At 40.7% G+C, this 17,500-nt stretch overlaps 1 protein-coding gene across 3 annotated transcripts in view; it reads right to left on the bottom strand.

Moving 5' to 3' along the window:
- Positions 1-17,500, bottom strand: part of XAB2 (XPA binding protein 2) — a 1,020,149-nt gene that overhangs the window by 209,136 nt on the left and 793,513 nt on the right. For all 3 annotated transcript variants that reach the window (XM_044084446.1, XM_044084447.1, XM_044084449.1), the window contains one exon: positions 3,820-3,942. In XM_044084446.1, coding sequence (XP_043940381.1) covers positions 3,820-3,942 — 123 coding nt within the window. The remainder of the gene's footprint in view (positions 1-3,819; positions 3,943-17,500) is intronic.

A 17,500-nucleotide genomic window follows, 5' to 3' on the forward strand; every position in this document is an offset into this window, starting at 1 on the left:
AAAACTGTAAATGCAAACTATTCAAGATAAATTAATATTTACATTAGTGGCATTCATTCAGTTTGATGCTTTAAACTGGATTTTTTAACTCTAAATAAAGGCAGTGAATATTAAATTTGTAATGTATAAACAGCTTATGATGTCTAAGTAACCATTCAAGCAAGACACATACTGCCAGCAGGATTTGCTTCATACAGCTATGAGCTTTCATATAAGGTTATATAGTTCTATTTGGCGAAGGCTAAGAATAAGGCATATGAAGAGTTGTATGAAAGGTTGGACACTAAGGAGGGAGAAAAGGACCTGTACCGATTGGCTAGACAGAGGGACCGAGCTAGGAAAGATGTGCAGCAGGTAAAGGTGATAAAGGATAATGAGGGAAATGTACTCACAAGCGAGGAGTGTGTGTTGAGCAGGTGGAAAGAGTACTTTGAGGGGTTGATGAATGAAGAGAATGAGAAAGAGAGAAGGTTGGATGATGTGGGGATAGTGAATCAGGAAGTGAAGCAGATTAGCAAGGAGGAATTAAGGACAGCTATGAAGAGGATGAAGAATGGAAAGGCTGTTGGCCCAGATGACATACTAGTGGAAGCATGGAGGTGCTTAGGAGAAATGGCAGTGGAATTTTTAACCAGATTGTTTAATGAAATTTTGGAAAGTAAGAGGATGCCTGAGGAGTGGAGAAAAAGTGTTTTGGTACCTATCTTTAAGAATAAGGGTGATGTGCAGAGCTGCAGTAACTACAGAGGGATAAAATTGATCAGTCACAGCTTGAAGTTACGGGAAAGAGTAGTGGAAGCTAGGTTAAGAAGGGAGGAGATGATTAGTGATCAGCAGTATGGTTTCATGCCAAGAAAGAGCACTACAGATGCAATATTTGCTCTGAGAGTGTTGTTGGAGAAATACAGAGAAGGTGAGAAGGAGTTGCATTGTGTCTTTGTGGACTTAGAGAAAGCATATGACAGGGTGCCTAGAGAGGAGTTGTGGTATTGTATGAGGAAGTCGGGAGTGGCAGAGAAGTATGTAAGAGTTGTACAGGATATGTACAAGGGTAGTGTGACATTGGTGAGGCCTGCGGTGGGAGTGACAGATATGTTTAAGGTGGAGGCGGGATTACATCATGGATCAGCTCTGAGCCCTTTCTTATTTGCAGTGGTGATGGGCAGGTTGACAGATGAGATTATACAGGAGGCCCCATGGACTATGATGTTTGCAGATGACATTGTGATATGCAGTGAGAGTAGGGACCAGGTTGAGGAGACCCTGGAGAGGTGGAGATACGCTTTAGAAAGGAGAGGAATGAAGGTCAGCAGGGCTAAAACAAAATATATGTGTGTAAATGAGAGGGAGGGTAGAGGAATAGTGAGGATGCAAGGAGTAGAGTTGATAAAGGTGAATGAGTTTAAGTACTTGGGATCAAAAGCTCAGAGTAATGGTGAGTGTGGAAGAGAGGTGAAGAAGAGAGTACAGGCAGGATGGAGTGGGTGTAGAAGAGTGTCAGGAGTGATTTGTGACAGACTGGTACCAGTAAGAGTGAAAGGGAAGGTCTACAAGAAGGTAGTGAGACCAGCTATGTTATATGGGTTGGAGACAGTGGCATTGACGAAAAGGCAGGAGTTAGAGCTGGATGTGGCAGAGTTAAAGATGTTAAGATTTGCACTGGGTGTGACGAGGGTGGACAGGATTAGGAATCAGTATATTACAGAGTCAGCTCACATTGGACAGTTTGGAGACAAAGCAAGAGAGGCGAGAATGCGTAGGTTTGGACATGTGCTGAGGAGGGATGCTGGGTATATTGGGAAAAGGATGCTAAGGATGGAGCTGCCAGGTAAGAGGAAAAGAGGAAGGCCTAAAATGAGGTTTATGGATATGGTGAGAGAGGACATGAAGGCGGTTGGTGTGAAAGAGCATGATGCAGAGGACAGGAAGAAATGGAAACAGATGATCCGCTGTGGCGACCCCTAACGGGAACAGCTGAAAGAAGATTATGACTCATCTAATAAGCTTCATTTAATTAAGCTTCCTTGTATGCTTAAACACCTGTGGCTTTCTATCTCAGCAACTTCTGCTCAGTTAGTTGCTTAATAACAGTCTGTTGTGCAGTGTCTTACAATGTACCAGATAACTTCACACTTACTACATTGTTCAACTGAATATATTTTTAAGCAGTGATCTGTGCTACATTATAAACTGGTAATTCATTCTTCTCTGTATATTAGCTAAATCTACCAATCAAGCAACTGTATTTAGTTACTAAGAATTACTTTTGATCTGCTCATTTCACGTTGTTTATTAATAGTGTCTACCTTGCTTTTGGCACTACCAGGTCCTGTGCAACAAAGCATCTGCGTTTTTGTTTTGACATATTAATAGTCAAAGATACTTACTATTCAAAAATGTATATGCTGATCATTGTAAATACAGTGTTTCTAACAAGAAGTCTGGCTAGTAATATGTATTAAAAACAAACTAAGAGGTATCCATAAATGTCTTCAGCTCTGCACAAATCAATACACCAGAGGCCTACTGCCAGGAGTTCAGGAATCAGAAAGTGTCTACATGTAGACAGGACACTTACAGACTTCTCTGACTCAAAAAAACTAAGTTTTTTTTATTTTCTAATAAAGCAGATATGATTTCTGTTACTCATTAACAAAAAATACTAGAGCTTTACAATTCACATTCTTCAAATATACACACAAAAAAAAAAACAAAAAAAGAGAACTCAATGACTCCCAAAAGTAGGAGTGCTTCTACAATCAGCTCCACAGACATGCACACTCTACATAAAAAGATACCTTAATGGCGCACAATACTCCATATATAACTTCAGTTTAAAAAAAAAACGTATGATTCTAAATGGTGGGAGGATCCCTACAAGCAGCTCCACAGCCATGCAGACTCTATAACTAAGGCACAGTGGACAACCTTGGGGAGGAGGCGGGACAGCACAAACTTTAAGGTACTGTGAAGGCATTTGCATGCATAAGCTTAGCACATGTTCAGTACATATCTTAGATGCCCAACTCTAACAAATGATGGTGGAAGACCCCTTAAGTCCATTCATACAATGGCATTATTTAGAAAAGGTGAGAAATTTTTTTTTAAATAATGTCATTATATAATAATAATAATAATAATAATAATAATCCACTCCTCTGTGTGGTAAATGCAGGATTTATCCACAGATGACTTTGTTTAATAACTCTGGCTTTGCCCTTGTGGTCATACTCTGCCAACTGTGGGTAAATCCTACATCACCCACACCTAGTTGTGGGTAATTGCTAAATAAACAAATATCTGTCACCAGATAACAATGAGCTGCAGTCCATGCTTTATGCAGTATTCTCACTGCATCTGTTAACTGTTACTTATGCCTTAACTTTTGTAAACGTGTTTGTGTAAAGGCTGAAAATAATCTGATTTAGATAAAATCACTCCCCTTGTTAAAAACAAAACAAAAATAAATAATTTATTCAACTTGTTAAAAATAAAACAAAAAATAATTACATTTTGTTATATGAAACAACTTCTGATGAAATATATACATGAAAGTCATTGGTCCATTGTCAAGGCTGCTTGCGTATCTTATATCAAAATCTTGTCTGCATGTTTTCTTGACCTCCATAAGCAACAAAGAAAATGTCAGACTATAACACTCCTTACAGATTTCTTTTAGCAGTTTTGAGTTTAAAATGTCTTAATGGTGATGTTTTAGTTGCTTAAAAACATTTTACAATATGAGATACAATGCGTGATGTTCTTGTTATACATAATCTTTAGGGTTACTAGTTATCATTTATCTACTATAAAACTTACTCGTGGGTCACACATCTGAGAACAAAAGGAATAGATTGCTCTTGCTCTGTCTATTTCACCCAGTTTACATTCCATATCAGCAAATCGCTGACACATCTCCCGAGAATGCTCATCTGACAACACCTGAAAAACAGCAGAAATAGAAAACATATCAAACCACATGCATTGGCAACAATGCCATAGGAAAAACAACATGAATTGCGCACCTGTAATTCCTTTATCAGCCATGCAATCTGTAGCTCGCTCTCTCTCTCTCTCTCTCTATATATATATATATATATATATATATATATATATATATATATTTATATGCACACACACACACACACACATATATATATATATATATATATATATATATAGATGTATAGATATACAAAGTATTAAAAAAAAGCACAGATCCTTGCACTGAGGCACAATAAGTTCATAGGTAGGTATACTAGGCTATCGGCACAAGGGCCTACATAAGCCTAGCCAGCAAGGTTCCATGGCTTACGCCACCCAAGAAAGTTATTTTCCTGTGCCACTGTTGAGCAGAGACAGTTTTCCAGCCTTAGGGAGATAAGATGTCTCCCCTCTCATAAGGAAAAACAACAGACCACAGGGACAACTGATACGTGTGAGCAACAAAGCTGTGACAAAAGGGACATGCACTGCAGACAAGCTCATTTGAGACCTCAGAGTACTTTTTTTTTTTATTGAAAGACAGATAAACAAACACTTTCATGCCCCCCTTGAAATAGCTTCATCAGAACATGGAAAAACAAATAGATGAGCACTTCCTGATGAAGCTCTTTCAAGGGAGAACATGCTCATTTATTTGCTTTTCAGTTTTGGTGGGAACCTCTTTGTGGCCTTTGTACAGCTTGGCTTTCTAACTAATGCAGGTTCTATCCAGGTTACCTATTTAAAAAAGACGATAGCAAGTGTACTGAAGCCATAACCATCTGGGTTAACATTACTCTCCAGGAAGCAGCAAAGGCTTAGTGCTGCCTTCTGGCTCTGTTCAGAGAAAAAGCAAAGGAACATTGATTCATAACTGTATGCAGCTGTAGAGAAACCAGTACTATCTCCATTACAGAGACAACACCTCCAGTAATCAGCTATAAACCTTAAAACCTGATACTTCCCCATTCAGCTCATATTAACAATCACCTGGAACCACAGATTTGCACTTTCTACCAGTCACTCTAATCAGCTTGGCTGAAATGGGCATCTTGAGATAATGAGGCAACTGTTTCATGTTTACTGACAACCCCCTTTTACAAAGACAAACTGACACAGTTGAGTGAAAGATATATTTGTATAATGTTATTGGAGGCAAATCCCACACAGACACATGACAAACAACATGGAGGTTGTTAGTACCACAAAACATCATGCTAAACCAACTGAAGAGCTCAGACCAAACATACAGACCTAGATAAATTGAGGTTCTTAAAAGTAATCTACCTAACCCACAAAGAACTCCTAAATGCAACAAGCAAATAACACAGGCGGCACCCACAAATGATTCGATTCAAAAACCCAATAAAATGAAACATCTATGCATTTAAAATTAAAAATCCGTGGTATCCCTCAAAGTCTCAGAAAATGCAGTACGTAACATATAACTGGGTGAAAAACAAACCAACCAGAAACTTAGCAGTGTGGAGAGTGCGAAGTTCACTCCTTGAAATATGTTATGCACCTACTTCACTAATAAAAATCAAACTGTAAAATATATACTACAAAATAATAAAATAATAAGCACTCCACAATTGAGTTAACTCATTCACTCCAATGGGTCTCAGGAAGTTTGCACTGTAACTTCCAGTGGGCAGAGCCTAAGCCTTTTGACAGAAACTAATGATGTCCTCACATTTCAAACAAATGTTAATATCTCTGGAACCATAGGGATTATGAAAGAAGTATAACTGGAAAACCCTTCAGCATAAACTATTTTTGTAGTGGTAGTATCCTTTAGGTTCTAGGTTTTGAACTGAATTTTATAAGTCAAAGTAAACACAGTAATTCTTACATTTGTACTATTTTGTAAACAACTTACAATATCTCACTGTCAAGGCTGCAGCCTAGCTAGATAGAATTTTGTAAATAATTCTATGTCATTGTAAATATTAATATAATCCACAGGTTTGTTCGACAAATGTAAAGAGAACTATATGTTAGGATTAAACTATATGTTGTACTGAGCTTCAAAAATGCAACCACAGTGCACCCTGCTGGAAGAAAGCTGATAAAACAAGCATTTTATGACTGATCTCCAGCTCAGAGACAGGATGTCTTGACTAAGAAATTTTTTCTACTGTTTTAATTTAAGAGGTAATTACTAAGGTTTTACATATAAAATGTCTTTTATTGCTGTGGCTTCCTGGAGGTGCAGATTACAACATGAAATGTAAATTTTGAGTTTCTGTTAGCCAGGGAAACTAAATCAGAACTTTTAACAATGATGTAACCTGAAATGACTATCAGTACTGCATTATCAGTTTAAGAACAGAAAGAAAAGAGAGTATTTTGTCTGAACCTGAACACATCAACTCACCAGCATTTGCTTGCTCTGTAAGTAAGATATTTATTTAGAACAGTGATTTCTCTTAGAGATAGATAGAAATAGTCAGATTAGTCTAGCTGTTTTCTATATTTATATCAGACTATTCTACAATATTATTTTAAAGCACTTTCCTGTGATCTCTGAACTTTGTAATGTCATTGTGTTGAAGTAATAACATTTGTCTTGTGTTTTTATTATTTATTATTAAATATTTTTAAACCTTTCAACTGTGGCTGTTTTGTGTAAAAGTAAGTTAAGCTCTTAGAGTACATTGCATGTATTCGGTGATACTGTCCAAGCCACTCCAATAGCTTTAGCCCTGGGTCACACTTACTATTTGGATAACAGTAATATTGCAGAGTGAAACTGGTCACCCTTTAGGAAGGGCCTTATAGTAGCTGATATTAGTGGTTGGTGGCAATGATTTCTACCTTACAGTCTGGAGAAAAAGGGGGCATAGCTGGAGAACCTGTGCCAGCCATCCCCAGGAGTGTCTGTGTGTTTGTATATAACTCATATCTCAAAGTGTGTGGGTGTGTGTGTGTGTCAGCTACGTGGGCAGGGACACAAAGCACTGGTTAGACAGAGAGGGTGCTGGAGGTTTTAGCGTGACCACTAGGCTGAGATCTGTACCTTATAGCTGTGCCAGTGGGGAGTCTTATTGGGGATCTGGAGAGAAAGGGAGAAACCAGCCCCAGACTGCCTGTGATCTGTGTGTGCTCTTAAGGGAAATTGTACTTTACTGTGTGTGCACTTGTTATCATTCACAATCTGCACACCCCTCACTGGTGCTAGTGGTGAGGACTGAGGCTTCTTGACTACTGGTCCAGTGCACGGGCATCGCACTCAGCAACCGCTCAAGTTACACATATACTGTCAGCAGCATTTATTCATCTAGCTGACAGCTTCATATGAGGCTAAGGAGTTCTGTCTGTGTTACTTGGTTGTTGAGATATTTAGAAAAATGTTAACAAATTATATCTATATAAATTAATATCATAAAAACAACAGTTACTACTATTTACCTGCACTAGACAGAGGTTAAATATTAATGCAGTTGAGTTTGCCATTGTGTAAGCTTTAAGATGAAATCTTTTAAAACCTTGTACATAGCATGGTTTTGGAATTATTGATGCAAATATGAACAAACAATATTTGTTGCCTATAGGCGTCAGTAGGAGTTAACTGCAGAAGCACCTGGAGGAGTCACTCGGATGTAATAAGCTAAAAATGGAATATCCTTTATTTCATTATTTAGGCCTAATGATGACATGGTTTAAACCTCTATACATTTCAATATCCTAGTGACAGAAAATTCCATTGTGAGAGATATCTATGGAACACTTACCATGTGGTACAAGAACAAAGTCCCAGTCAGCTGCCACTCAGGTGCCAGGATTTGCCACATTATGTATGCACTCAAGTCTTTGCACCACAAGTACAAGTATGACACAGTCATAGTTTACATGGGTGTAAATGACTTGAGGCATACCTACATGGACTATATGAAGACAGACATAATGGAGTTTTCGATGTGTGTGTCTGGGGTAGGTATGAGCCCAGCTTTAAAGAGAATTCTACGATCATCAAGAATGATGACAAAATACAAACAACTGACTTCAATAAGTGGCTTAACTTTTTTTGTCATTCTAAGGGGTACAGTATATATCAGGCTGGATGGAGATGGTAGACAGTCCAAACTGCTTTTCCAGGGAAGGTCTGCACCTACCACCCAAAAGCTTTCATATACTGGCTAAATCCTTGTCCACATACATACTGCCTGTTTTAGACAATGTCAGTCTTCTAAAGCGTCCAACATAACAAAACAGACTCTGGATAACATAACCGTACTGTTGCTCGAATTTAAGAGCTTTAGCAAAAAGCTCCACTCCCTTCAAGCACTCCTTACCCAGGAAAAAAGTGATATATGCATTGTCACTGAGACTTGGCTTAAAATCAATTACAGCACTCCATTAATCCAGGGTTTCAATGCCGTCCACACATTCAGGCCCACACCATTAGAAGAAGGCACTAATGGTGGCAGTGTATCCATATTCTTAAAAAGCTATTTCACTTGCAGAAGTATTAGAATAGACAACAACCTTTCACTTCTCCACGTCCAACTTACTATTTGCAAAACCTCTTATAATATCACGGCTAACTATACAACCCCCTCTATGTCCCCCTCAACCCTTCCTAACTAGTATGGAGTTTGCTATCCATTATTCCAAACACCATTTTGCAAAGAGACTTCAACCACACCTCCATTAACTTGGAGGCTTACACATATAAACTCTTTGCCCCAACAGTATTTTATCTGATTACGAAAACAGTTTTGCCCAAGTTTCCAGTTTTTTCATTTAGTCACGTTTTGAGTTTGGGAGAAATATTATCAAATAAGGTTTTTGTGGAAATAATTACAGTATAAAGCGTAGGTATGCAGAGATGTGAGAAATGTAATGTATGTGATTTTTTCTTATGTGGGAAACATGTTTTCATTAATGGGAAAAGGCATATTTTGGGGAATTTTCTTTTTGTTCTTAAACTAGAGCAGTTTATGCCATCAGATGTAATTGTAGTGTCAATAAGTGGCATACAGGACAAACCAAAAGACAAGTAAAAGTGAGAATACAAAAACATTTTTGTTATATTAGGAATAATACTATCAGTTCTACAGCAATTCAAGCACTTGATTCTCATGCAAGCAAAGTAATTCATTTTAAATTTCGTGTTCTTGTCAATGTTAACTTATCAAGAAGGGGAGAAGTTATTACGGTTGTGAATACACTGGAATTTAAAAGGTTTATCAACTTTAGAACCATGTCATCATTAGGTCTAAATAATGAAAGTTTTGGCAACTTTTAACATGGTACTTTGGGTGTGAATTTTGTGGTGCTATTGGTTTAAGAAATTTAGTTAATGTGGAGTTTTCGATCAATGACTTTCTTATATAAATAAGTATAATTTAAGAGGCTTCTGTTTGATTCTCCTAGAAGGCCTGAAAGCTGAGACACTAGGAAGGAATAAAGCTATTATACTGTGTACGTTTGTGCCTAATTTTTTTTAAACGCCTCACTTAAGACTGATGAAAATCCTGCAGGCTGGATGAGAAAGGACATGAAACAGAACTTAAAAAACATAACATGCTGTTTTTTTATCAAGTGATTTTCTACATACATATTTAAATATATATATATATATATATATATATATATATATATATACACACATACATATATTAAATATAGATACATATATTACACACATACATACACACACACACCTACACATATATATATATATATATGTATACACACACACACACACACAAGTCTATATATGTATTAGTTATGCACTTACCATATGTTGGCATCTGTGTTGTCTTCTTTCATTCCACCTCACGAATGGGTTATGAATCTGTCCTCAGATCCAACTCGGCCAAGTTTCTTCAGACTAGGATAAAGTCTTGAGCTCCTCCCACTACCCATAATGCCCTGCACCCTAACCAACCTCCTCAGATCGAGTTTTCTGTTCATAGATAGCAGAGAACAAAAGACAGAAGGAATTTTAAAATTTACACTTGATATAAATATATATATATATATATATATATATATATAGGTTCATAGGTGTGTACTAGGCTAATGGTCCTGGAGCTTTTACAAGCCTAGCCCATAGGATTTACCTAGCATCGTGCCATCAGACTTAGTTCCCAGTGCCTCTGTCGAGAAGAGCTACTGGAGTGATCCCCGGGATGAATTTTCTATTTCCCATCCACTCATCAAGATTTCTCTTGAAGAGGGCCAGTGAGATGCTCTGTTTGACATGTATGGGAAGTCTATTCCATGGCATGAGCAGTCTCTGGGTTATAAACCTGTCCCTCCAGCTTTTTCTGTTGATTGTGGTAATGCGGTTGAGGTCTCTGGAGCATGTGGTGTGGAGGGATTGGGATTTCTTTAGATGTAGCATTTCTAACAGAGCTGGGTCAGACATGGCTTTGTAAGTCAAGCAGAGATCGCTTCTAAGTAGGCGATATGAGACAGAGAATAGTTGAAGTTTTTGAGTCTGTCCATATAGGACAAGTGTTTAAGGCCTAGGATCCTCTTTGTGGGGTACCTTTGCAGCCTCTCCAGTTGTTGCAGGTGTCTAGTGATGTACATGCCAAATGGGGCATTTCAATGACTGGCCTAATGAGGGAAGAGGAGAGGGAGACAATGACCTCTTTCTTCCTGGATGCAAAACCCTTAGTAATGAGATGTGCCACATAGAAGGACTTTCTCACCACAGTGGCAATGTGGTGGTCAAAATAGAGGTTCCTGTCAACCTGCGTTCACAAATCTCTTATAACGCCTTCTGTATTCAGTGGACTACCATCGATGTGGTAATTCATGGGAACCAGGTTTTTCCCAAAGGGGATGATGACACATTTTTTGGCATTTAGCTTAAGGCCATGGTTCTGACATCAGTCATTGGTCTCAGTGACGTCTTTCTGTAGGATGTCAACATCACTTGGGGGAGTTAATAATAGCTCCCAACTTGCAAATGTCTGCAAATTTTGTCAAAGTCCCTTCGTGTTGGACTGGACTGCAGAGAGGTAGATATCAAACAGGAGAGAAACCAGGACCGAACCCTGTGGGACTCTACTCATGACTGGTCTGCAGTCTGACCTAGGAGTCAGCTACATTCACACTGTGGGTTTTATGACTTGATAAAGACGATAGCGGACCACCACGAAAAACAAATGTATTTTTAATGTACAAACAAGATAAGCACTTTCGCGTACATCAACAGGTACGCTTCATCAGATCTCAATTAATTAAGCAAAGGCTAGCATTATATACAATCTCATTAATTAAAACCATTCAGAAGCAAATAATTGATTAATTAATTAGTTAAAAAATTTAAACGGCCATAACCCAATATTCCTGCAATATATATGCATCCATATAATAGCATTTCATACAATGCAACCCTGTACCCACATATCAATTAATATACATATATTATACAATATACTGTGGGTTTTATCTGTGAACCAGTTTGCAACCCACCTACTGATACAGGGGATGATGCCTAGCTTAGTGAGTTTTTCTTTGATTCCTGAATGGGGAATGGTATCAAAGGCTTTGGCCAGATCAAGGTAGGCTGTATGAACTACCTTGCCATCATCTACAGTTCTGGTGACTGACTCGAAGAAGTTGACCAGGTTGAGCAGGCATGATCTACCCTTCACAAAACCAAACTGTGTGGGATCCAGAGTTTGGAGATTCCCTATATCCTTGTTTATTAGGTCCAGGATGATGCTTTTTATAGCTTTGCATATCAGACCCATCAGGCTAATGGGGCGATAGTTCCCAGGGTCTGTAGTCGCTCCTCCTTTGTGGAGAGGGATGACTATAGCAGTGCGCCATTCAGTAGGGACAAAGCCTGTGTTAAGGCTGTGATTGAACAGGGCACACAGGTGCAGTGCCAGTTCACTCTGTAGTTCATGTAGAACACAGCCAGGGATATTCTCAGGTCCCATAGAAGCTGTATTCTTGCCCTTGGACAGTGCTGTTTTAACCTGTGCAGCACATTTGGTGGGGGAGAGAGAGGGGTAAAGTTGGCACTGAATCTGTCGGCCAGTATACTGGCAATATCTGTTGGCTCGGTATAGGAGGTACTATTGTACAGTAGCTCAGAGCACATCTGGGTATTGCCGTGGAGATTCTTTACATAACTATAGAAGGCCTTGTAGTTGTCTTTACTATCTACTGCAATTCTGTTTTCAAAGCTAGCTTTAGAGGATTTGATGAGGGATCTCAACTTTTGTTGAGGCTGATAAGGGAGTCTTTCCCATCTTGAGACTTCACCTTATTCCGCATCAGTTTCCTCCTCCTGTTGTAGGGTTTGTTTATAGCAGGGTACCACCAGATTGGCTTCCTTTTTTTGGAGGAGAGCATCTTGGTTCTATTGGGTATAGCGAGATCCATGCATTTGTGTACGTGTTTGTACAGTGCACTGGTGTATGATTCAGCAGTCATGCAACTGTTCTCCATTTGGATGGGTGCTGTAAAGTTAGCACCTCTGTTTTTAGGAGCCCAAAATTAGCTTTGGAGAAGTTTTTCATGGTGGTTACCTTTGCGGGGCAGGTGGGAGGGATGTGAATTTCCAAGATGATTAGTTTGTGGTCGGATCTAACCAGGGAGGAGTTGACTACTGGAGTAGAGCAACAGTCGCCCATGTTAGTAATGACCATGTCAAGGATGTTGCTACCTCTAGTGGGGATAAGAACGAGCTGGTCCAGGTCATTGGAATTAATGAATTCCAGGAAACATTGGGCAAGTGTATTGGTACATGAGTAGTTTTCCCAGTTAATGGAGGGGTAGCTGAAGTCACCCAGTGTGCAAGTGTTAGGTTGACCCTAATATTCTCCAGGATGCTTAGGAACGTGGAGTGTGAGTTTTGGGACATGGTTGGGGAACTATATAGCAGGCTACGTCCTGAATCGCTGTCTTACCCAATGTAAGCTGCACCTGAAGTATCTCTGATGTGTTATATTGGGCTACCAGTCTGGAGGTGTGCACATCCTTTATGAATATGGAAACACCACCGCCTTTGGAGCTTTGGTCCAAGTTCTGGGGCCGAAAGGTGTGGGATGAGTTATAGTCTGGTAGTGCAGGAGTGCTTTCTGCTGCCTTGAACCAGGTCTCTGTTACAGCACAAATGTCGATGTTGTCCATTTTAAGGAGTGCTTCGAGCGAGTGCATTTTGAGATTTAGACTTCTAGCGCTGAACAGCATGACCTTCAGACTGCATTTGTTTGTAGCTGTTACAGTGGTAATTTGTTTTTTGGAACACAGCCTTAAAAAAGGCACTATAGGGGTGGCAAGAGCCTTGGCCAGCATCCAGAAGCCCAGGGGTGACAGATACAGGCCATCTCTGGCAAAGCATAGTGGTCTGTCAATCATGTCATCCCAAGCAGACAGATACTGGATCCCCTTAAAATGACACAAGAAAGTTAGCCAATTGTTGAAATCAATCATTTTCTGCTTGTACTGTGGTATCATTCTAGGTGATGCTAGGAGGCTGCTCAGGGCTAGGGTCTTACCCGCCTGGGCTACATAATCCCAGAGCTCCTCCATGTCTCTCTTCATGTAGTCCAGGGAGGTACATCTCAGGTCATTCACGCTCACATGTACAATGATAAGAGTCATATTTGTACCTGTTGTTGAGGGAGCTGAGTGCATGTGTTAGTTATGTGGTGGATCCTGGCACCTGACATGCAGCTGACTGTTACTTTCTCCTTATTCAACCTAGTGAGTGAAACCATCAGTGTGCTTCACTATCAAGTCACCTATGACTAGTATGTTGGGCATGCTGTTTTTCCTTAGGGGCTTTGGTTTAGTGGTACACTGTTTAGGAGAGCCATGTGTCTCGTGATTAGTGTTGTGTTGTGGTGATCAAGTGCATTTCTGCATTAGAGGTCTCTGCTGTTCGGGTAGATTTTTACTGAGAGCCTCCACAAAGGTGGGTGTGTGGTTTGTGTTTTTACGTGAAGGCAGTGCTGGTGTGTGTCTTGGGGGGCTATGTGTTCCATGTGGTGTGGTGCAAGTCACACACACACATCTCTCTCTCTCTCTCTCTATATATATATATATATATATATATATATATATATATATATATATATATAAATAGATGCAGCTTGCATCTCCACTATCAGAGGCTCAATAAACCCAGGAAGCACAGTTCCCAAAAGTGCTTCTTTGCAGGTCATCTAGAGTGCCAGGAATGGGGATGGTTTGGTGGGAAGGTGAAGAGAAATGAATGAAGACAACACAGATACCAAGTTATGGTAAGTACATAGCTAATAAATCTGATGTTGCCTCTTTCATTTCTCCTCATAAATGAGTAGAGTCCCCAGCTATACAACTCCTGGGTTATCTCAAGGAAGGATATGCTGGAGTACAGCTGAACAAAATGAAGCCTTTCCCCAGGAAAAAAGATCCACTTTATAATGTGATACAAAAGTGTGAGCCTTAGACCAAGTGACTGCAGCACAGATATCATCTAACAAGGCCCTGGTAAAATCGCAGATGAAGTGAACATAGACAAGGTAGAGTGGGCATTAGGAAAACGAGGTAGTTGCAACATGTTTTTGTCACAGATAAAGGAGATACAGTCTGTAATCCACATGGCAAGAGTAACCTTTGAAACTGCCTGACCTAGACAGAGAAGGAAACAAACAACTGATCTGTCTTTCGAAAGGACTTAGTCCTGTGCAAGTAAAAATGTAACTGTCTATGAACACCTAAACAATGTAAAGTATAGTTGTGTACACTTACCATAAATGTAGATGTTTGAGTGTATTCACTGTTGCAGTCTTCACACTTGGGTTATCTGTCTGCAGGTAGCCCTCAGTCGGCCTGAATACCAGAGACTTAGTATTTCTGTGTCGGATGCTGTCGCTCCAGGACTGACGTCAGGTCATCAGGGGTATAAAAACAGGCAGCCGACACCATTACTTCAGTTTTTCTTGCCCCAAACGTCAGGAGCCCCCCAAATAGGGAGCTAGGTTATGGTGGGGAAAACACCATCAGAAAAAAGTGAATACCAATACCAATACCCCAAAAGTGGTTAGCAATAGCCATAGATAGGAGAGAGAGAGAGAGAGAAAACCAGGGGGCTGGAGGGAGGGAAACCAGGACTGCAACAGTGAATACACTCGAACATCTACATTTATGGTAAGTGTACACAACTGTACTATGTTCTTCGTGTTTCACTGTTGCAGACATCACACTTGGGTGGATTCCCAAAGCTGAAGAAGGGTGAAGGTAGTCAAGAAGAGTTAGGGCTGGCTAGTATGCCTTGCAAGACTGCTGTAGCAAATCCTGCCATGGATTTACAAAAGATAGGCAGGTGATAATGCTTGGTGAAGGTGTGTACAGAATTCCAGGTAGCAGCCTCCAGGATGTCCCTGGTAGGAACTTCCCTGAGAAATGCTGTAGAGGTAGATATTGCCCTAGTGGAATGTGTTCTGACCCCCTGAGGGGTTGGTTTCCCATAGTGCTTGTAGAAGAAATGGATGCAGTGTGCTATCCATTTGGAAATAGTTTGTTTTGAAATGGCCTTGCCCTCTGCCCATGTTGCAAAGCTGACTAGTAGCTGGTCAGATTTTCTGAAGGGCTTAGTCCTATCAAGGTAGAATCTGAGCTGTCTGTGCACATCCAAGGAGTGCAGGATCCTTTCCCCTTTATTTTGAGGATTAGGGAAGATGGTTGGCAAATGGATGGATTGATTGACAGCCACACTGAAAAACACTTTAGGCATAAAGGAAGGGTTAGTCCTGAGGGAAACCCTGTCAGCATGGAAATAATGAAGGGTTCCACAGCCATCAGTGCTTGTAGCTCAGACACTCTTCTAGCTGAAGTGATGGCTAGAAGCAAGGCTGTTTTCCAAGATACGAATTTTAACTCAGCTGATGCAGCAGGTTCAAAGGGGTGAAGCGTGAGCTTTTCCAGAACAAAGTTAAGGTCCCAAGCAGGGGTGGGTGCTCTCCTTGGTGGCCTTACATTATTTGTCCCTCTCAGGAACTGTTTAATAAGAGGGTGCGAGAAGAGAAGTGGCTCAGTGTTGTAATGAGCAGAAATGGCTGAGGCATGTATCTTAATGGAGGAGAAGGACAGGCCTTTGTGGAGTAGATCTGCTAAGTAATCCAGGATAAGAGGCAGAGAGGGTAGTGTCATGTCCTCTCCTTTAGATTGAATCCATGAGCAGAATCTTTTCCACTTATCAGCATAGGATTTTCATGTACTGGGTCTTCTTGTTTCAAGAATGACGTCCAGCACCTGTTTGCTTAAAGCTGCTGGGGAAGAATTCAAGGAATAAGCCAGGCTACAAGATTTAGGGTTTGCAGTTGTGGATGCAGAATCTGTCCCTCCTGCTGAGAGAGGAGGGTTGAATTCTGGTGTAGGTGCCAGGGTGGCACCGATGTCAGGCTACGCAGAGTGGGTACCTGTGCTGGTGTGGCCAGTCTGGGGCAATCAGAATTGTCCTTGGTCTGTCCTGTTTTATCTTGAGTAATACTCTTGAAAGGAGGAGCAGAGGGGGAAAGGCATAGATTGAGAGATTTACCCATTGAAAAGATAGGGCATCCACTTTCCAGGCCCTGCTGTGAGGATTCCTGCTGCAGACTCTGCTGAGCTGGTGGTTGTAGGGGGAGGCAAAGAGATCCACCTCTAGGCTCCCCCATTTCTGGACCAGAAGGTTGAAGGTGCTGTGCTCCAATTGCCAGTCGTGTGGGTCTAAGAGATTTCTGCTTAAGTCTTCTGCCAGTAAGTTTTGTTTGCCTGGCAGGAATTGAGCTTGCAGATAGACTTGAATGTCCAAGGCCATGTTCCACAGGGCCATGGCTAGCCTGCAGAGTGGGTAGGAATGGGTATCCCCCTGCTTGTTGATGTGCCACATAACTGCAGTGTTGTCTGTTTTTATTAGCAGTTGTCCTGGAAAGATTAGGGATCTGAAAGATGTCAGGGCATTCTGTACAGTTAGCATTTCTTTTTGGTTGATGTGCAGATGAATTTGACTTGGGCTCCAGTGGCCCTGAATACATATTCCGTCCATATGTGCCACCCAGGCATAGTCTGATGCATCTGTGGTTAGGGTCTGGGTGGCTTCGGGTTGAGTAAATGGCAGTCTCTTGTTGTGGTTGCATGTTTCTGCCCACCAGAGGAACTCTGTCCTTAGACAGGGTATGACAGGAATGATGTTTCCAGGTCCTGAGAATGTTGGCACCAAAGACTTAAGTACCATTGGGGTCTCCTCATATGCAGTCTTCCATATGGAATCAGCAGTATACATGAGGCCATGAACCCTAGGGCTTGCAGTATTTTTCTTGCAGGTAGCTGGGTTCTGGTGGCCATTTGTTTGAAGTAGTCTGTCAGACAGACTTGATTTTCTGAGGTGAGGAATGCCATCTGGGAAGCTGTGTCCAAGCTTGGTCCCAAGAATACAATCTTTTGACTGGGTACCAGTTTCGATTTCTTTTCATTGATGGTGTACCCCAAGGAAGTGAGAAAGATTTTCACAAATGTCAGGTGCTGCAGCAGCAGTTCCTGACTGTCCGCCTGAATCAGGCATTCCTCC

This window comes from Protopterus annectens, chromosome 9.part0 (assembly GCF_019279795.1).
Source record: "Protopterus annectens isolate FY-2018-M chromosome 9.part0, PAN1.0, whole genome shotgun sequence".
In the NCBI taxonomy this organism is placed as follows: Eukaryota; Metazoa; Chordata; order Ceratodontiformes; family Protopteridae; genus Protopterus; species Protopterus annectens.